This window comes from Epinephelus fuscoguttatus, linkage group LG10 (genome assembly GCF_011397635.1).
Source record: "Epinephelus fuscoguttatus linkage group LG10, E.fuscoguttatus.final_Chr_v1".
Lineage (NCBI taxonomy): Eukaryota > Metazoa > Chordata > Actinopteri > Perciformes > Serranidae > Epinephelus > Epinephelus fuscoguttatus.
The window spans coordinates 19,284,081-19,299,290 of record NC_064761.1 but is presented as its reverse complement, the minus strand read 5'-3'; the positions used below and the strand labels follow the sequence as shown (position 1 = coordinate 19,299,290).

General features: G+C 40.5%; 1 protein-coding gene across 6 annotated transcripts in view; it reads right to left on the bottom strand.

Moving 5' to 3' along the window:
• The window catches only part of LOC125895463 (cAMP-specific 3',5'-cyclic phosphodiesterase 4D-like), a 130,957-nt gene that overhangs the window by 10,397 nt on the left and 105,350 nt on the right, over nucleotides 1–15,210 (bottom strand). For 4 of the 6 annotated variants that reach the window (XM_049587318.1, XM_049587317.1, XM_049587322.1 and 1 more), the window contains 13 exons: nucleotides 14,916–15,107; nucleotides 14,095–14,136; nucleotides 12,654–12,690; nucleotides 11,100–11,173; nucleotides 10,967–11,016; nucleotides 10,586–10,698; nucleotides 7,455–7,548; nucleotides 2,579–2,751; nucleotides 2,392–2,490; nucleotides 2,002–2,166; nucleotides 1,791–1,890; nucleotides 1,247–1,401; nucleotides 480–602 (listed from right to left, as the gene is read on the bottom strand). In XM_049587318.1, the coding sequence (XP_049443275.1) occupies nucleotides 480–602; nucleotides 1,247–1,401; nucleotides 1,791–1,890; nucleotides 2,002–2,166; nucleotides 2,392–2,490; nucleotides 2,579–2,751; nucleotides 7,455–7,548; nucleotides 10,586–10,698; nucleotides 10,967–11,016; nucleotides 11,100–11,173; nucleotides 12,654–12,690; nucleotides 14,095–14,136; nucleotides 14,916–15,107 (1,417 nt within the window). The remainder of the gene's footprint in view (nucleotides 1–479; nucleotides 603–1,246; nucleotides 1,402–1,790; nucleotides 1,891–2,001; nucleotides 2,167–2,391; nucleotides 2,491–2,578; nucleotides 2,752–7,454; nucleotides 7,549–10,585; nucleotides 10,699–10,966; nucleotides 11,017–11,099; nucleotides 11,174–12,653; nucleotides 12,691–14,094; nucleotides 14,137–14,915; nucleotides 15,108–15,210) is intronic. The other 2 variants (XM_049587320.1, XM_049587319.1) reach the window with 1 other exon arrangement.

The following is a 15,210-nucleotide window of genomic DNA, read 5'->3' as shown; positions in this document are numbered from 1 at the left end:
TCATGTAATTTACAGATGACAGAAGCTGGCAAATTAAAAATTAATGAATAAATGACTTAGTAATAACTAGATATGTCAATAAATGTAACCAAAAATATTAAAAAGAAATGTAAGCAGTAATAAATTGAAAAAATGTGAACATGAAAGGATATTTTTGTTTAAATTTGCTTCTTTATTTATTTACCTTTGTATTAATTTCCCTATTTATTTACTTCCCAATATAATTCCCCCCTTATTTATTTGTTTCTTTGTTCATTTATATATACATATATATATATACATATACATTTTTATTTTATTTTTATTTTAAATGTATTTTGAAGTGTATTAAATATATTTAACATGCATTTAATTATTTCATATATTAGTTTTTTGTTTGTTTGTTTTTTTAGCCAATCCTCCAGTGTAGGACTGACGAATACTACACTTTATTCAGTACATATATTCTGATGTTCAGTGTCAGCAGGGTGTGTTCTCACCTGGATGCGGTCAGAGTAGTTGTCTAGCAGCAGGACTCCCAAACTAGTCACCTTCTTGGTCTCCACCATTGTTTTCATGTCCGCCAAGAAGTTCATGTGTTTGGACATATCTGTGGCAAGCACCTAAAGAAGACATTCAACACATCATCAGTCACTCTGTTTTAATTAAATGACGCATGTTCATGCTTCCTGTGTGACCTGTAGGCTGTATTATGTGGTGTTCTTGTTTCTTACATTTCCAAAGACACCAGGTTGTGCTGGGTTTAACAGTGATTGGAGTGTTGTGAATGATGCAGGAAGTGTGTATGTGAAATGATTCTGATGATACTTTTAGTCTTGCAACGACTCTTTTTTAAATTGAGGTGAGGTACAGTTTTGCACATATTTGTCCTTGCACTTCTTTAAAATTTTCCACCATTGCAAAGAGTTACGAAATCTGATTCAGGAAACAAAAACACACAAAAAAAGAAAAGAAAAGAAAACCAAGACACTGTTTTTCTTGCCTCTCAGCTTCAAGTTATACCTAGGGTGGGTCAACAACAAAACAAAATCTTTTTCTCATGATTCAGATTGTTCTGCATGTTCTGGCCGACTCATAATGTGATAAACCTTTATATATACTGCATCAGCAGGGTTTTACTGTACACAAACTTTATAGAACTGAGAACAAAAGAAAAACCACACTGTAAAGCAACAGTTCAGGAGTTCATGTACAACACGGCTGAAAATTCTTTCAATATGTCGTGTGAAAAGTGCATCAGACTCACCATGTCGATCACCATCTTGCGGAGGGAGTCTCTTTGTTTCTTGCTGAGGTTTTGGAAGATGTCACAGTTGTCTTCTTGCAGCAGTTTGAAGCCCACAGCGAGGTGGTGATTCTCCAGCACCGAGGCATCGTTGTACATAAGTGCTAGCTCTGAACCTGCAGAAATGTAGATTAAAGTTGTTAAAACCATGAAGCAGACCTAGCTCAGCTGCAGCGTAAGAAGTCAATACGTCAGTGTGATTATGAGGAACATACAATTTAATTGTTCTTGGTTACTATAAAGTGTCTGAAAATCGTCTTGAATGCTTCTTGTCCCAGCAGTTATTAAGTGTTGCTCCATTTGAACGTATTTCTAACTGTCTAACTGTGTTCAACTTTTATATCCTTGAAACATAGGTAATGTAATTGGCCTGCAAAAAAACTATTTATCTTAAAGTAAAAAACATTTCTTTTCTAAACATAAATCTAAAATTGCTCAAGCATAAAATTTGAATTCGAATATTTATTCTGTTGTGGTACAGTAGTTGTGTGAAAAAAAAACATACTTGTGTTTATTAGAAACTGGTTTGTGACTCCTGGGTGGTCGACATCATGGATGGCACTAGCAAACAGAACAGCCATGATCTCCAGGTCTGTGAACACCGCCTGGGATGAACAAAAAACAGGAAACATATGAATTAAAAACAAATACATTGATATTATATTGTAACTATAACTTAACCAGAAGCTACAATAACATCAGTTTCCTCAGCTCACCTCTAAAGCGGGGGTGGACAGGAGGACGTGGGTGGACTGCACCACATCAGCTGCATGAATGTTGTTGTGATAAGCTACGTCCGCATGGTAGTGGTCCTCCAAGGTCATCATTAAGGTGATGAAGGTGTCACTTGGGATCTTAAAAGTTTTCAGAAGGTCCCGTTCCTGATAAGGTGAAGAGGAAGAGGAGAGAATCAGAATCACATCAAGTACGGACCACAGTTTTTCTCTTCAGTGGTGTTGGTTCAAATAACTAAGAAAGTTGCTTTAAGGTTAGCTGCAACCAACCAACTTCATTTACAGGTTTTAAGTTTTATAATATATCACATCCTCATAATTTTTCACCTCTCTTGAAAAGTGAGCAGACTTTGAGTTGAGGGATCCTCATACCTGGAAGACGGAGTACATGATCACCGTCAGAGGGCGGTTTCCAGAGTATTCTGCTATCTTGAATATATCCAGACCCCAACGATTAATGTCCTCGACCTCCTGGAGAGGGAAAACAGGACACCTGTCACCCAAAGTGTATTTGTGTGTGTTTCTGTGTCTGTGTCTGTGAATGTGTGCGTGGACCCACCTTGCCAAGTAGGCTCTCGTGGGGTGTGCTGACTCCAAAGCGGGGGATGCAGGCGGGTGCTAAGCTGGGGCTCTGTGTGGGCTTTTTCACACCACTGATCTGTGACATCGGCCTTTTCTTCTTCTCCTTCTCCTTAGAAGGCGGAGACAAGATCTCCACGTCATGTTGTTTCTCTGTAACGTGTACAAACAGACATAGACGCATACTGTTGAATATTCATGTGTCTTCAAGTCATTCCAAATATTCAGACTTTGCTCCATTGCTCCACTTTTGCGCCACTGACAAAGGGATTGTGTCATATTCAAGCAGGTAAACTATTATTACAACATAAATTAGATGCAGCAAATTTCTTATAAATAATTGTCTTATAGAGCTACATCAACACCTCTTAAATTAAACAAAATGTAACATTGTGTAGGAGGTGTGTAGGTTTTCATTCACACCTTGACGAATATGATCTGACTGACGGCTGTTACAATCAGCTATATTTTCTACTGTAACCCTGCACGAGCTAACATAAATCATGAAGTGTGTTTATTAGCCATTAGTCACATTCATAGTGTCATTGTTTTCCTTCTCTAACAGCTGACCGAGACAATGCCTCACCTCAATGGGCCTCATTCACCAACTGTTTCAATAACACATTTCTTCTTAAAACCCATTTACACAGTTTTCACGAGGATTCCGACAGTCACCAATGTTTTTTTTATTTGGGATTTGTTTTTAGGTAAGAACAGAATTTACGCACACACAAGAGCAATCTTACACACATTTTGCTGACGTGTTTGTGCAATAATTGATTACTGTGTTTTCACCAATTCTACAGTTGTATAATATTTCATAGGATTTAAATTACAATAATATTGTTAAAATTTATACATTTTTTAAATAATTATTTTCATTATTTTACAAAAAGCATTATGGTTTTTTTTTTAAATATACAGAACACTAACATTTCAATTCACATCAGTTATGTTAATGGGGGCCATGCCATCTTATAATTAGTGATTGATCATTCATGTAAATATCTCGGGCAGACGGGACAAAAAGTGACAAAGCAGCAGTTATTAATAACTTAGGGAGACATTGTGTGAAATAGTCCACCTTCTCTCTCTCCCTCTCTCTGTCTCCCAAACACACACACACACACACACACACACCTTGAAGCATTCGTCTCTGTCCTCAGCATCCCATGTATCTTTTTATGTTATTATATATCCACTAAAAATGCCACTAAATATGTCAGTCTGTTTGGCGTTCACTTCCTGCAGGAGAGATTTTGGTGAATGAAACCGTTCTTCAGCTTCAGTGGACCAAGATTTTAAAAGTTACGCTTCTTGTCAAAGAACACTTGAATGTCTTTGTCTGAACTTTGACTGTAGCTGATTTTGACTTCTTCTGTATCAGTGGGGTTGTGTTGCAAAATGTGCAATTAGCAGTAGTAGAACGCACGATGTCTGATTTATTTATTTTTTTTAATGTTTATGATATTAGCAGTACTGTTACTATTAGTGCTTCTACCAACTATGGTCTCTACCTCTGCTGCTGCTGGTCCACTACTACAATCCTGCTTCCATCAACTACTCAACTACAATAACCACTTATACTATCATTAATACTGCTGATACAAATGTTATATTCGTCATGAAACGGTTTAAACATTTCATATCACGATAAGAGAAAATGATCACGGTTATCAGTACAATTGCAGTATTGTTAAAATGTGTTGAACATGTTCAAACATGTACTGATACACACACTAAATCATTTCAGTTTTAACCTGTACTAATGCACAAGCAGTCTTTTTCTGAAATGCTTGCTTGAGTGTCTGTGTCACTGGAGATGAGAACCAGGCACCAGTGGCATTACTGGGTTTGCCCACTCTGTTAACAGCAAAGCTGAAAAAGCTGCGGTTGTGCTGTTACTGGTGGCCGCCATGTTTCTAGTGAGTGACGCAAAAAAAAAAAATGTTGCGTGCTACGCCTTGCCCGCCTGCGTCTGGGATTCTGTTGCTAACTTTGATTGATGCTGCAGTGTATTTACTGAGAGTTTTTCAAAGCTCAGCAATCAAACACGGTTTAAAGATAATTAAAACTATGCAACAGTAATACTAACCATGGGGAATTTTACTGGGGTTTATTGTGAAACCAGTAACCGTTTGATCTCTGATTATACTGTCAGCATTTAATTAATCACGCACAGTTACCCTTGCTGGTGTGAGAACCACTAAAACTACAATTATTATAGTGGGTGCATCAGTTAATACAAATTCTACTACCAATACTGCACCTGCCGCTACTGATACTTCACTAATACTGCAGCTGCTAACACCACAACAGCCTCAACTAAAACTACTAGTTGTACAATTGTAAGTGTTATAGTTGTACTGTACATGTTTTCAGCTGAGGTAAGACGGGCAGGCTAAAAGGAGATGTGTTCACAAGTAAAGGATGTGTCACATACAGATCTTCACCTAAATATTACACAAATAGACACGTAGATACGTCATTTTTGCTATATCATGCATGCTCTCCTTGTGTCAGCTCTAGCTTCCTCCCACAGTCCAAAGACATGCAGGTTAATTGGTGACTCTAAATTGCTCGTAGGTGTGAATGTGAGCACGAATGGTTGTCTGTCTCTATGTGTCAGCCCTGTGATAGTCTGGTGACCTGTCCAGGGTGTACCCTGCCGCTCACCCAATGTCAGCTGGGATAGGCTCCATGTCCCACCACGACCCTCAAGGTTACGGAAAATGAATGAATGAATGAATGAATGAATGCTTAATCAACACAACAATGTGTCTAATTTGGGAAAGTGTGCTTCTTTTCAGCATAACACAGCTAAAATCTGTGTTAACTAACTTGTGAATAAATACACTTTGCATTGCTCATGTACATCATATTCAGTATAAAACACAAATTCTTTTAAACAATTAAAGACAGTTTTAAGGCAGTACATGCGGTATGTAAAATCTAATTGTAACTTGAAAATAGAATTAAATTTAGATTTAAATCTCAGCAATATGTTATTCACGTATGCTGTATTTACTGTATACAGACCACGGTTGGAAGGTCAACACAAACAGGAATGTATACAGGTATGATTCAGTACACCTGCAATATACAGCTAGGTATTTTCTCAGAGCAAAACAAGGTGTACATGAAGAGGGCTACATGGCAGTAGTTGCAGAATGCCTGTAGTAGAAAGCTAAGGATGATGGGTAAAACTGGTCAGCTTCTCAGGAGCTCAGCATTGTCCTGAGCTTGATGACAAAGCGCTTCTCGTGTTTTTCCGAATGTGGGTTAGAGAAGGCTTCATCGCATCGACAGGTTGGAGATTTATTTTTCTAACCCACAGTGGAGCTTGTAGTCCTTTAAGCAAAAACACGGATATCATCAAAACAAGGTTTCCACTGACAGAATCAACAAAATCTCCATATGACTTGTTGACACGAAGGTGATGTCCCAGCTGACATGATAGTGTTGAAAATGACTCATCCGTATTTGTACAAACTGGGGAAATGATCCCATTTTGACATCACTGACAGCCTGCGTTACCTCACGTCCACAGATCATCCTCAGTGTTTCACATCCTTCTTTTTTATTAGACTGCTTGAACAATATCCAGATGTGAGCCCAGATACAAGCACACGCCACCATAAGGATGCAGAGCGACCTGAGTGGCAGCATCACACGAGGCGCTGTCTGGCCTCTCTCACCTCTCTCACAGTGCCTCCTCTTCCTCACACACAAAACCATGGTGTTCATTTCCAAACGCAGCTGGGCTTGATGCCGAGGTACTCATGTCAAAACGGCAACCGACTGACAGCTCCATCCTCGTTTGGCGAGACCTCCATCCTGCCGGCACGGCTGCTGAAGACTGAGCCTCCTATTGATGCAACACGCCGTCTAATAATATTGCACCCTGTTGCTATGACAACGCCACACAATGTGTCCGGGAATGCTGTCTGTCGCCGCGCCTCCTTCTCTTTTAGGGAAGGAAAAATCCTCACCTTCTTCATCCCTCCTTATTAACCAACACTCCTCCCCTCCTTCCTCTGCTTTGAAATCATGCTCTCTTTATTTAAAAAAAAAAAATCCTCTTTACATTATCAGTTTCTCCCTCCTTCTCCTTTCTTGCCTTCAAAATGCTGATATTCCCCTCTCCTTGACTCTTTACAAATCCTCCTCTTTCACCTTCTTTCCCTCAAAAACAACCTGTTCTCTCTCTCTTTTTTAAGCAATCTTGTATTTTATATATTTAACTTATTCTTAAATAGCCACTTCTCTTCTTCCTTTACTGTCTTTCAATTTCCTCTTCCATGTTATCCTTTTTTAAATTGTTCTCTCCTCATTTTTTCTCTACTAAAAAAAATCCTTGTCCTCTTCTTGGTTTACTTAAAACCATTTTTTCCTCCTCTTTCCTGACCCTCTTTTCTGACCCTTTGTTCCAATAAAACACAAGTAAACTATTCCTCTTTCTTTAAAGACCCCCCCCCCAACAGAGCAGCAGTTCGGTGTAATGGTCATATAATAAAACTGACAGCAGAACAGTCAATAAAGCCAGATGAGGCAATTATGCAAACTACTTCTTGTTAGAGGAGCTAGGTAGCACCACAGACGCAGACACTGATATGTCTGTGATAGTGCCAAATGTAATTTATTATATTTCAGGATACTTTTCTTGTGCATTCCATTTATATGTATGGGAGTAGAATAAATATTAAAAACACCTCTCAGTATAAGGCAACACAATTTAACAGCACTACAAGCTACAGCGTCCAAAAACGACCATTAAGTTCTTTCTCTCTAAAACACTTTCCTCTCTACAGAGTGAGCGTCCTGCCATTCATTCCATGTCTGGCGTTAAAACTCACCTAGGAAGGTGTTGGCGATGAACTCTGACACCTGATTCCCTGAGCGGCTGGTCTCTGATAGCTGCGTCAGCTCGCGGTTCAGCATCCTTTTGAACTGCACAGACACAACAAAACCATAAACAAACAGTGAGATAAGCCAGTGTAGGACTGCAGATACATGTGGTAAAATACATGCACTAATAAGATGCATGTTTAAACATTTATCATTATAACAGTAAACTTAATTGTGATACCTCTATATAACAGAACACACAAGACCATGGTGGAGGTATTTTGTGTCAACAAACCAAGACCAATATAAGAAGACAAGCTGCAACATCTCTAACTATGCTGTCTGTCTGCAGACACGCAGGAGAAATTTGCACTGTGGCACCAGTGAAAGTTTTTTAAAAACAGAACTGTTCAGTGTTCCCCCTGAGTTTTATCGCAGCGGTAGCTTCCACACTGATTATGTAACGTTGGCACGTGGTGGCTGAGCGAGGAGGGAGGGGATCTGTGTGAGAGAGTGATGCTGCAGTGGCTACTATGTGACACACATATGGGCACAAACAAAAACATACATACTGACACGAAACATAACCCTGTAGCTTTAACAAAGATATTTCTGTTTATCATCTGATTTGCTTCTCCTGTAGCTTCTCAACACAGTTGCTATCTCTTTCATGCTTTTTCTCAGGATATACTCTTATATACACACACACACACACACACACACACACACACACACACACGCCATCACATCATTTACAAATAACATATTCCGGCTGCTGTAAACAAAGTCACAGCTCTTAACAATCTGTTTACATTATAAAATCATGACAGCTACTCCTTCTTACATGCATTTCCTTTTTCCCTCTATTTCAGTTTCTCATGCACTCACTCACACACATACATGCACAGACACACACACACACAATCTCAACATTCAGCCCTGTTGTGAATCTAGCCCTGAGTCAGATCCAGCGGGCACGCTCCCTCAGCATTCAGCCCCCCTGCAAAGCCTGCACTGCCGATCAATATGTCCCAGTGTAAACAAGGCAAGCCGGCAGCGCTCCCCGTCGCTCACCTGTCTGAGTCTCCAGCACAGACAAACGCAGAGAGCCGACGCAGGCATGTCAACCCACGCATGTTGATGTTAGAGGTCGCTAGAAATCCAAAACGACAAGCAGACAAGTTTGCTTGCTTAGTGACGGGCTTCCCGCTCAGTTTCTACCCCAAGCTCAGCACGGATGACCCCAACATGAAAAGAGGTCTGTTTGTAAATTAAAGTTCCCACTGTCCCATGTGCGGTCCTGGAGGTGAGGAGGGGTCGGAGGGGGAGGGGAGGGGTGGGGAGAGGTGGGGAAGACTGGGGATGTGGTCTACCATCGGGGGAGACTGGGTGTGGACTGCAGTCGCTCATCCAACTACTGTCACACACTGTCAATGAGAAACATAAAAAGGGAGAGAGGGAGAGCGAGAGGCTGTGAGGAACCCCCCTCCCCCGCCCTGCGCACTAGTCCCCCGTCTCAATCCAATCAGATTCGTCTGGCTTTAAGGGCTGGGTGAAGGAGAGGGATCTGATTGGCTGACTGGGTGATGGAGGGGGTTCTGAGAGTAGCAGCCAGACGGTGGAGAGAAGTAGGAAGGAGGGAAGTGAGGAGAAGCTGATTAACTCTTTCAATGGAAAGAGACACCATTCATGAACCCGAGTGGTTTTGGCCGTGTTCACAGAGCAGCTGCATGTGTCATAACATCTGAACCTCTCCCCTCATGATGTTTCCTAACATGAATAAACAGGAAAAAGCTAAGAGGACTTGCACTGCTCCGAACACATGGACAGGAGCAACACAATCTGATCTCAAAGCATATGACCTGCTTGTGATTCTTTTTTAAGCTAAAAAAGAAGCTATTGTTGTCATGATGAAAGCAAACATCTCGAGGCTCAGCTCAGACAAAATAAGATTGAAAATAAATAGATTTTTTTGTAGAAATGACTCCCAAATGAGGACAGCTCTGCCGTTGAAACAGAAGTTTGTTGTGTTTACAGCTGATGCAAGTTTTTACGCACTTACTTTCATCTTAATTTCAGCCAGTGCAAAACAATTTCACAGTTTATTGTGTCAGTTTTTCTTGACATAGATAACTTTATGTGTTATTTATGGATGTAGACCTTTGATTAAGGGAAGGGAGAGGTAGTGTAAATTGTTGGAGAATAAGTGAATATATGGCATGTAAATAGTTTCAGGTTGTTTTCATATAGGTTACAATTGATTCGTACCAGGCCTGAGTACCATTGCCCCCCTTCTCCTCTCCCATTCTGCTCAGCTTTCACATTTGTAATGTTTTTCTGTACCCGAGTACACCCGCATCACCATCTACGACACATTTTTGTTTTGCTCTAGTGTAGAAAAAAGCGGCGCAGGCGGACACTGCTGCCCCAGGCACCATCATCATCAAGGACTGGTGGAGCAGCAAGGTGAGACTCTGCTCCTGGCCGGAGTTTCGACTCAGGCTGAGCGTAGGAGCGAAGCCAGATCTAGGTCTAACTGCGGTGGGCTGTGTTGCTGTCTTATATAGAGGCATCAATGTTAATTTGAGACTGTTCCATAACCAATTAAAAACTCTCTGTAGACACTTAAAACAGCAGTCCACTTCCGTGTTTTATTAGTACTTGTTCACACACAATGCATACTGTACTGGAGTAGACATGAACTGTACTCTGGACCACCTTTTCATGTGGACAGATGGATGAACCATGCCTGCATACCGTACACAGTGTTCACACTACTCAAATGAACTGGGCTTTGGGGTCAAGTGTACTCAGATCCAAGCTTGGGTCCCTGATGTAAAAGCCATTTAGGACAATATGATTACAGGACTCCACCTCTATGAATTTGGGCTTTTGGAGCTTCAGTGAAAATGTGATTTGCACCATCTGATAAAGGTCACATAGTTTGTCAAGCCAAATGTCGTAAGATGGATGATCAGCTTTCAACCACCTAAACAGAAATACACTGTCCACATTTGTCCACATGCACCTCCTAAGATCTGTAATGAAATGTTTTGAGACAACTTCACTGATCCGTTCTTTGAGAGTATCTAGAGAGAGAGAGAGAGAGAAAGAGAGAGAGAGAGACATGTCCTCTCACCTTATTGGATGCCATCTCGCTGACTGAGTGTCTCGTCTGCAGCGTCTCCAGCTGGTCCAGACACCAGTCCAGCTCTTCCAGTGTCTCCACCGCCAGCTTCTGGTAGGGCTCCTCTGAAAGGTCAGAGGTCACACAAACACGTTGTACGTCAGACTGCTATGAAAACATCCACATGCACATGTTTTGGTTAAAAACAGAGCTGTGAGGTGTTCTGTGTTTATGTTTGTGTTTACATTTATCAAAAGCAACAGCATAAATCCATTAAAAGGTTAAACTCTTTAACAAGTCATGTTCAGTAATATAGTACATAATTTTCATAGAAACACAATGACATGAAAGTGTCTGCAGTTCATCCCACTATACAGAGATATTAACACCAACCTGTGAGACATGGTTTACACATAGATGGCTGGTTGCTGCTCGACGGCCGCCTGGAACAAGGAACAGATGAGGTGTTAGTAGAATAAGAAGAAAACAAGCAGTTAGTCATCCAGTCTGTTTTTCTTGGTCTTACTTGTTTGTCACACGATCTTGCAGATGGGTCAGAACAGCAAAGTTACTTCTCACTGTTCGTAGACTAGCAAGAACCTAAAAGGGTAAAAACAGAAGTCTGAGTACTGGAGATGTGTGAATGGGTCTGGACGGAGACAACCAACACATGTCCACACTTCGCGTAACATTTGTGACAAACCTAAAGCCTAGCTGAAACCTACAAAGAATGGACAAACCACACATAAAGATTGTTTTGACCAACTTGGAGCACAAATGACTAAATGACTGGATGTACTCGTGCCGGCAGATCCTGTGAGAGCGCTAATATGTTGTGTGTCCTTGGTCCAAAACAAACATGGATAGCAACCAGCAGCTTACACTGTTTATATGCAGTGCAATATGCGATCAGTGTGGGTAAAAGCTTTTCTGTACGGGTGCTTTTGAGGCAGTGGTATCTAAATGTATTGGTCTTTGCTCGAGCTCAAGCTTTAAAATTGTACTTCGATACTGTCTCATAATGCAGCACTGAAAACATGTAGAATAATATCACTTTGTACAGTAATTCTGACTATATGACTAGTAAGAATTTGTCCGGTAAATTAGTTTAAAGTGGAAACAGACAACTATTCAACACAACTTTTAAACGCCATTGGTGCCATTATCCTACAGCCATAACACTGTGCATTACATATTTACTTCATAAGGATAAGTTCAAGCACAACACTAGTCTAGTTCCACTTTAATATCCAACTGCAGGTGGACCAAAAGAAAATTTTAGACATTGGTTTGGAAGTATAACACATACACAGATTGTGTTAATAATGGGCGAACGCTGAAGCACATAAACACACACATACTCAGAGCAAGCTGTTCAATACAAAGTGTGTGTGTGGGTGTTTTCTGTGAAAAATGAACCATCTCTTATTCCTCAAACCGGTGAGTAAGGACCAGAATGTTTGTGCTCAATCATGCTCAATGCTAAAAGCCAATACTAAAAACCCACCGCTACAGACCAAATACAGTACAGTAGCCAGCATCAAGTAACATTACATGACACCCCCCCCCTTTTTTTTTTGTCACATTCAAACTTTTGTGATTGTGTGATTGCTTTATGAGTTTATGAGCTAGGGTATCGCAATAAAGATAAATACCATATACAGTCAATCCTAACAGGCACACTATGGACAGCATCTGGTGCTGAAATAATGTTTTTACTACCCACATTTATTCAGGAGGTGCTGACACTGATTGTATCAGCTGGACTAATGAATCCACCCAATGAATAAATGAAGTTGGCTAATGTGGTTACTGTGTATTGCAGCAATGAGCTACCATCCCAGTCAGGACTCCACTGAAGCTTCACTGACACCGAAAGTTTAAACAACATTATAATAAGTTTTACATAAGTTTTAGATAAAATAATTCCAAACTTTTGACCCCTGTTGTACACATTGTCAGTTTGCACCTCTCATCAAATCAATGCTGGGAAATAGTGGATTGGGATTCTGTATATTTTTGCCAGTACATTTTTGGACATTCACGTTTCACAAAACCAACTATACGCAAAGCTACTAACCTGTGCAAACGGAGTCACTATCATGTCTTCTCCATGCCTGCGAAAACCACAGACAAACACAAACAGACATCCAATGAAAAAGCTGTGTGATACAAAAAAACTCTTAACACAAACACGCCAACAATGACAACAAATGTGTTTGTTTGTTGTCATCTGTGGGGATTGTAAAGGAGGAGTGAGGGGTACAGTTCCCATAGTTGGTCTGAAATATCACACTGGACATAAGGAGAAGGGATTTTTCTAGTTATACAAACATTTCTTAGAGGCAAAGATGCAGGTTACAGTTAACCCTCGGAGCCAAGGAACCACTGCTTCAAATTTAGTTTCAACACACATGAGGTGAGAGAGGAGGAAGACAAAGACTAACACTCATTACTGGCAAGGGAATATTTATCATTACTGCATCTACCCATTGAGGTATAACTTAACCAGTCACAATAAACCTGCATTAAGTGATGTTTTTAGGAATAAATGACTGAAATGATACATTTGTAGCCCATTTTTTGGGGTCTCTGGCCTCAAGGTTCTTATTAGGTTTGCCATATAGAATCACTGACTGATATTTCCAGTAATCAAGCTCACAGAAGCTGAGTGTCTGCTGCTACCTGTCCAACATGTGGTCCAATAAACAGTGATTGGTAAATTGGTTGGTAGAGCTCAAAGGTTAGTGAATATTAAAATTACTGTCACTGGCTGATAAGAAACTTGTCTCTATTAGGATGCTGTTGCTAATGTCGGCAAATATTTGCTAATTAGTCATTAACATAATTAATCATTAATCCTAACAACTCAATAGCCCAGTGTCAGGCCCATGTTTCTACAAATATCTATAATCACTTAATGCAGATTTAATTTTGTTCTAAGCCTCCAAGATATATATTTGTATAACTGGTATTATGTGCAGGTGAGGAGCAGTGTTCGTGCATCAGCTGGGTGCTGGGTAAACAACCTTTGGACAACTTTTGAAGAGGTGGAGGTTTCTGGAAGTTTAAAGGTCTCAACATGCACCTCACAACCATTCAGACTTGAGGGTAAATCCATGCTGCCAGTGAAAAGTACAGGTTCAAAGTCAGCCTGTCCAGCAAACATTTTGACGCTGAATAAATTCAGCTACTGTATGACAGCCTGTGCACATTGGTTCTCACAATTTTGTAAAATCAAAGCCTAAATATCAGACAGCCTTTTCATCAAATTAGCAAATGATTGTACTTGTGATACCAGATCACCATCTGTCAAATGCTTGCTGGGACTGTTTCAGAAACTTTGCAGGGGTGATCATATTCGAGTTGAGCATCCAAGGCATTTTCTTCAGGTCGTGGTCAGGGAAAGGTGGCGTATAAGTCGGGTGGTAGGAGGGGAGGTGGAGGGGGTAATAGGTTTGGATCATAACAACAGAAGAGATGGACAGAAAAGTCACAGCAGTCTTCACACTTTGTCTCACCGAGGTAGCCAATTGACTTCCCAATGCTTCAATCCCTCCTCCCTTCAAAACAAAGGAGCGACAGCTATTGGTGGTCGAGGCCCCATTTACACTCTGGCTTCAAAGAGACTGCTAGCTGTACAGAAAAATCTTTAGCTGTATAAACAGGTAGAAACTGGATGAAAAACTAGGTCCCAGATAAGATTATAGTTTCAACGTTAGTTGTACGTACTAACTGAACTTGACTGATGTTCACACTGACAAACATGAGCTCTGCTACCAAAAGCCTCTTTAAAGCCAGGTGCCAAATATGCACTTTTTTGGACATGAGTAAATACAGACAATAAATTCCAGTGTTTCCCTTATAACTCTACTGTAACAGTAGTGATTCACTCCATGTGAATTGATGCTATTTAATGTATGTTTTATATACTGTATGGATCAAATGAGGGCAAGAAACACAAAATCTATTTCTTTCCCACATGAAAGAGTTACAATTGAGGGTGTCAGAATTTACTTCATGTATCCCACTGTCACAAAAATTTATGTGGAGGCACACTACTACTGAGTGACATGGGAAACATGGAGATTAAGTGGTTTTTTGGTATCCAGCACCTAGTCTGGACCTAGATAAAAAAAAAACAACCTTACATAAACACATCTTTAAACACTGTCAAACTATTGGCTCTTTCAAGCCTTACATTGTTTTAAGATAGTTTGTAGCTGTTTCTCCTGGAAGAACGGTCATTTATTCTTTGTGCTGTAAAGCAAACCAGTAGATTTCCCTCCAAATCAGCGACCCCACACTGTCAAATTGAACATGAAGTAGTTAAAATACTCACAGGTCGCTGGCAGTGGACGAGTTGCGGGACATGGTTTTAGGAGAAAGGTCGAAGTCTGAGTCGGAGCGGTAGAGGAAGGACTCACGGCGCTGACTGTGGGGGAAGTTGGCCTGAAGTACCAGACCAGAACCCGGGCTAGTCTGAGAGTCCAGTGGACTGCGTCCCACCGACAGGCCATTCTCCACATCAAAACTACAGAGAGAGAGAAAGAGACAAAATACATAAATACTACTGTTACAGTGTCTATTGTTTCCACCTGCTACTGAGCCGGAGTGCTATTTTGTTTCACTTCATT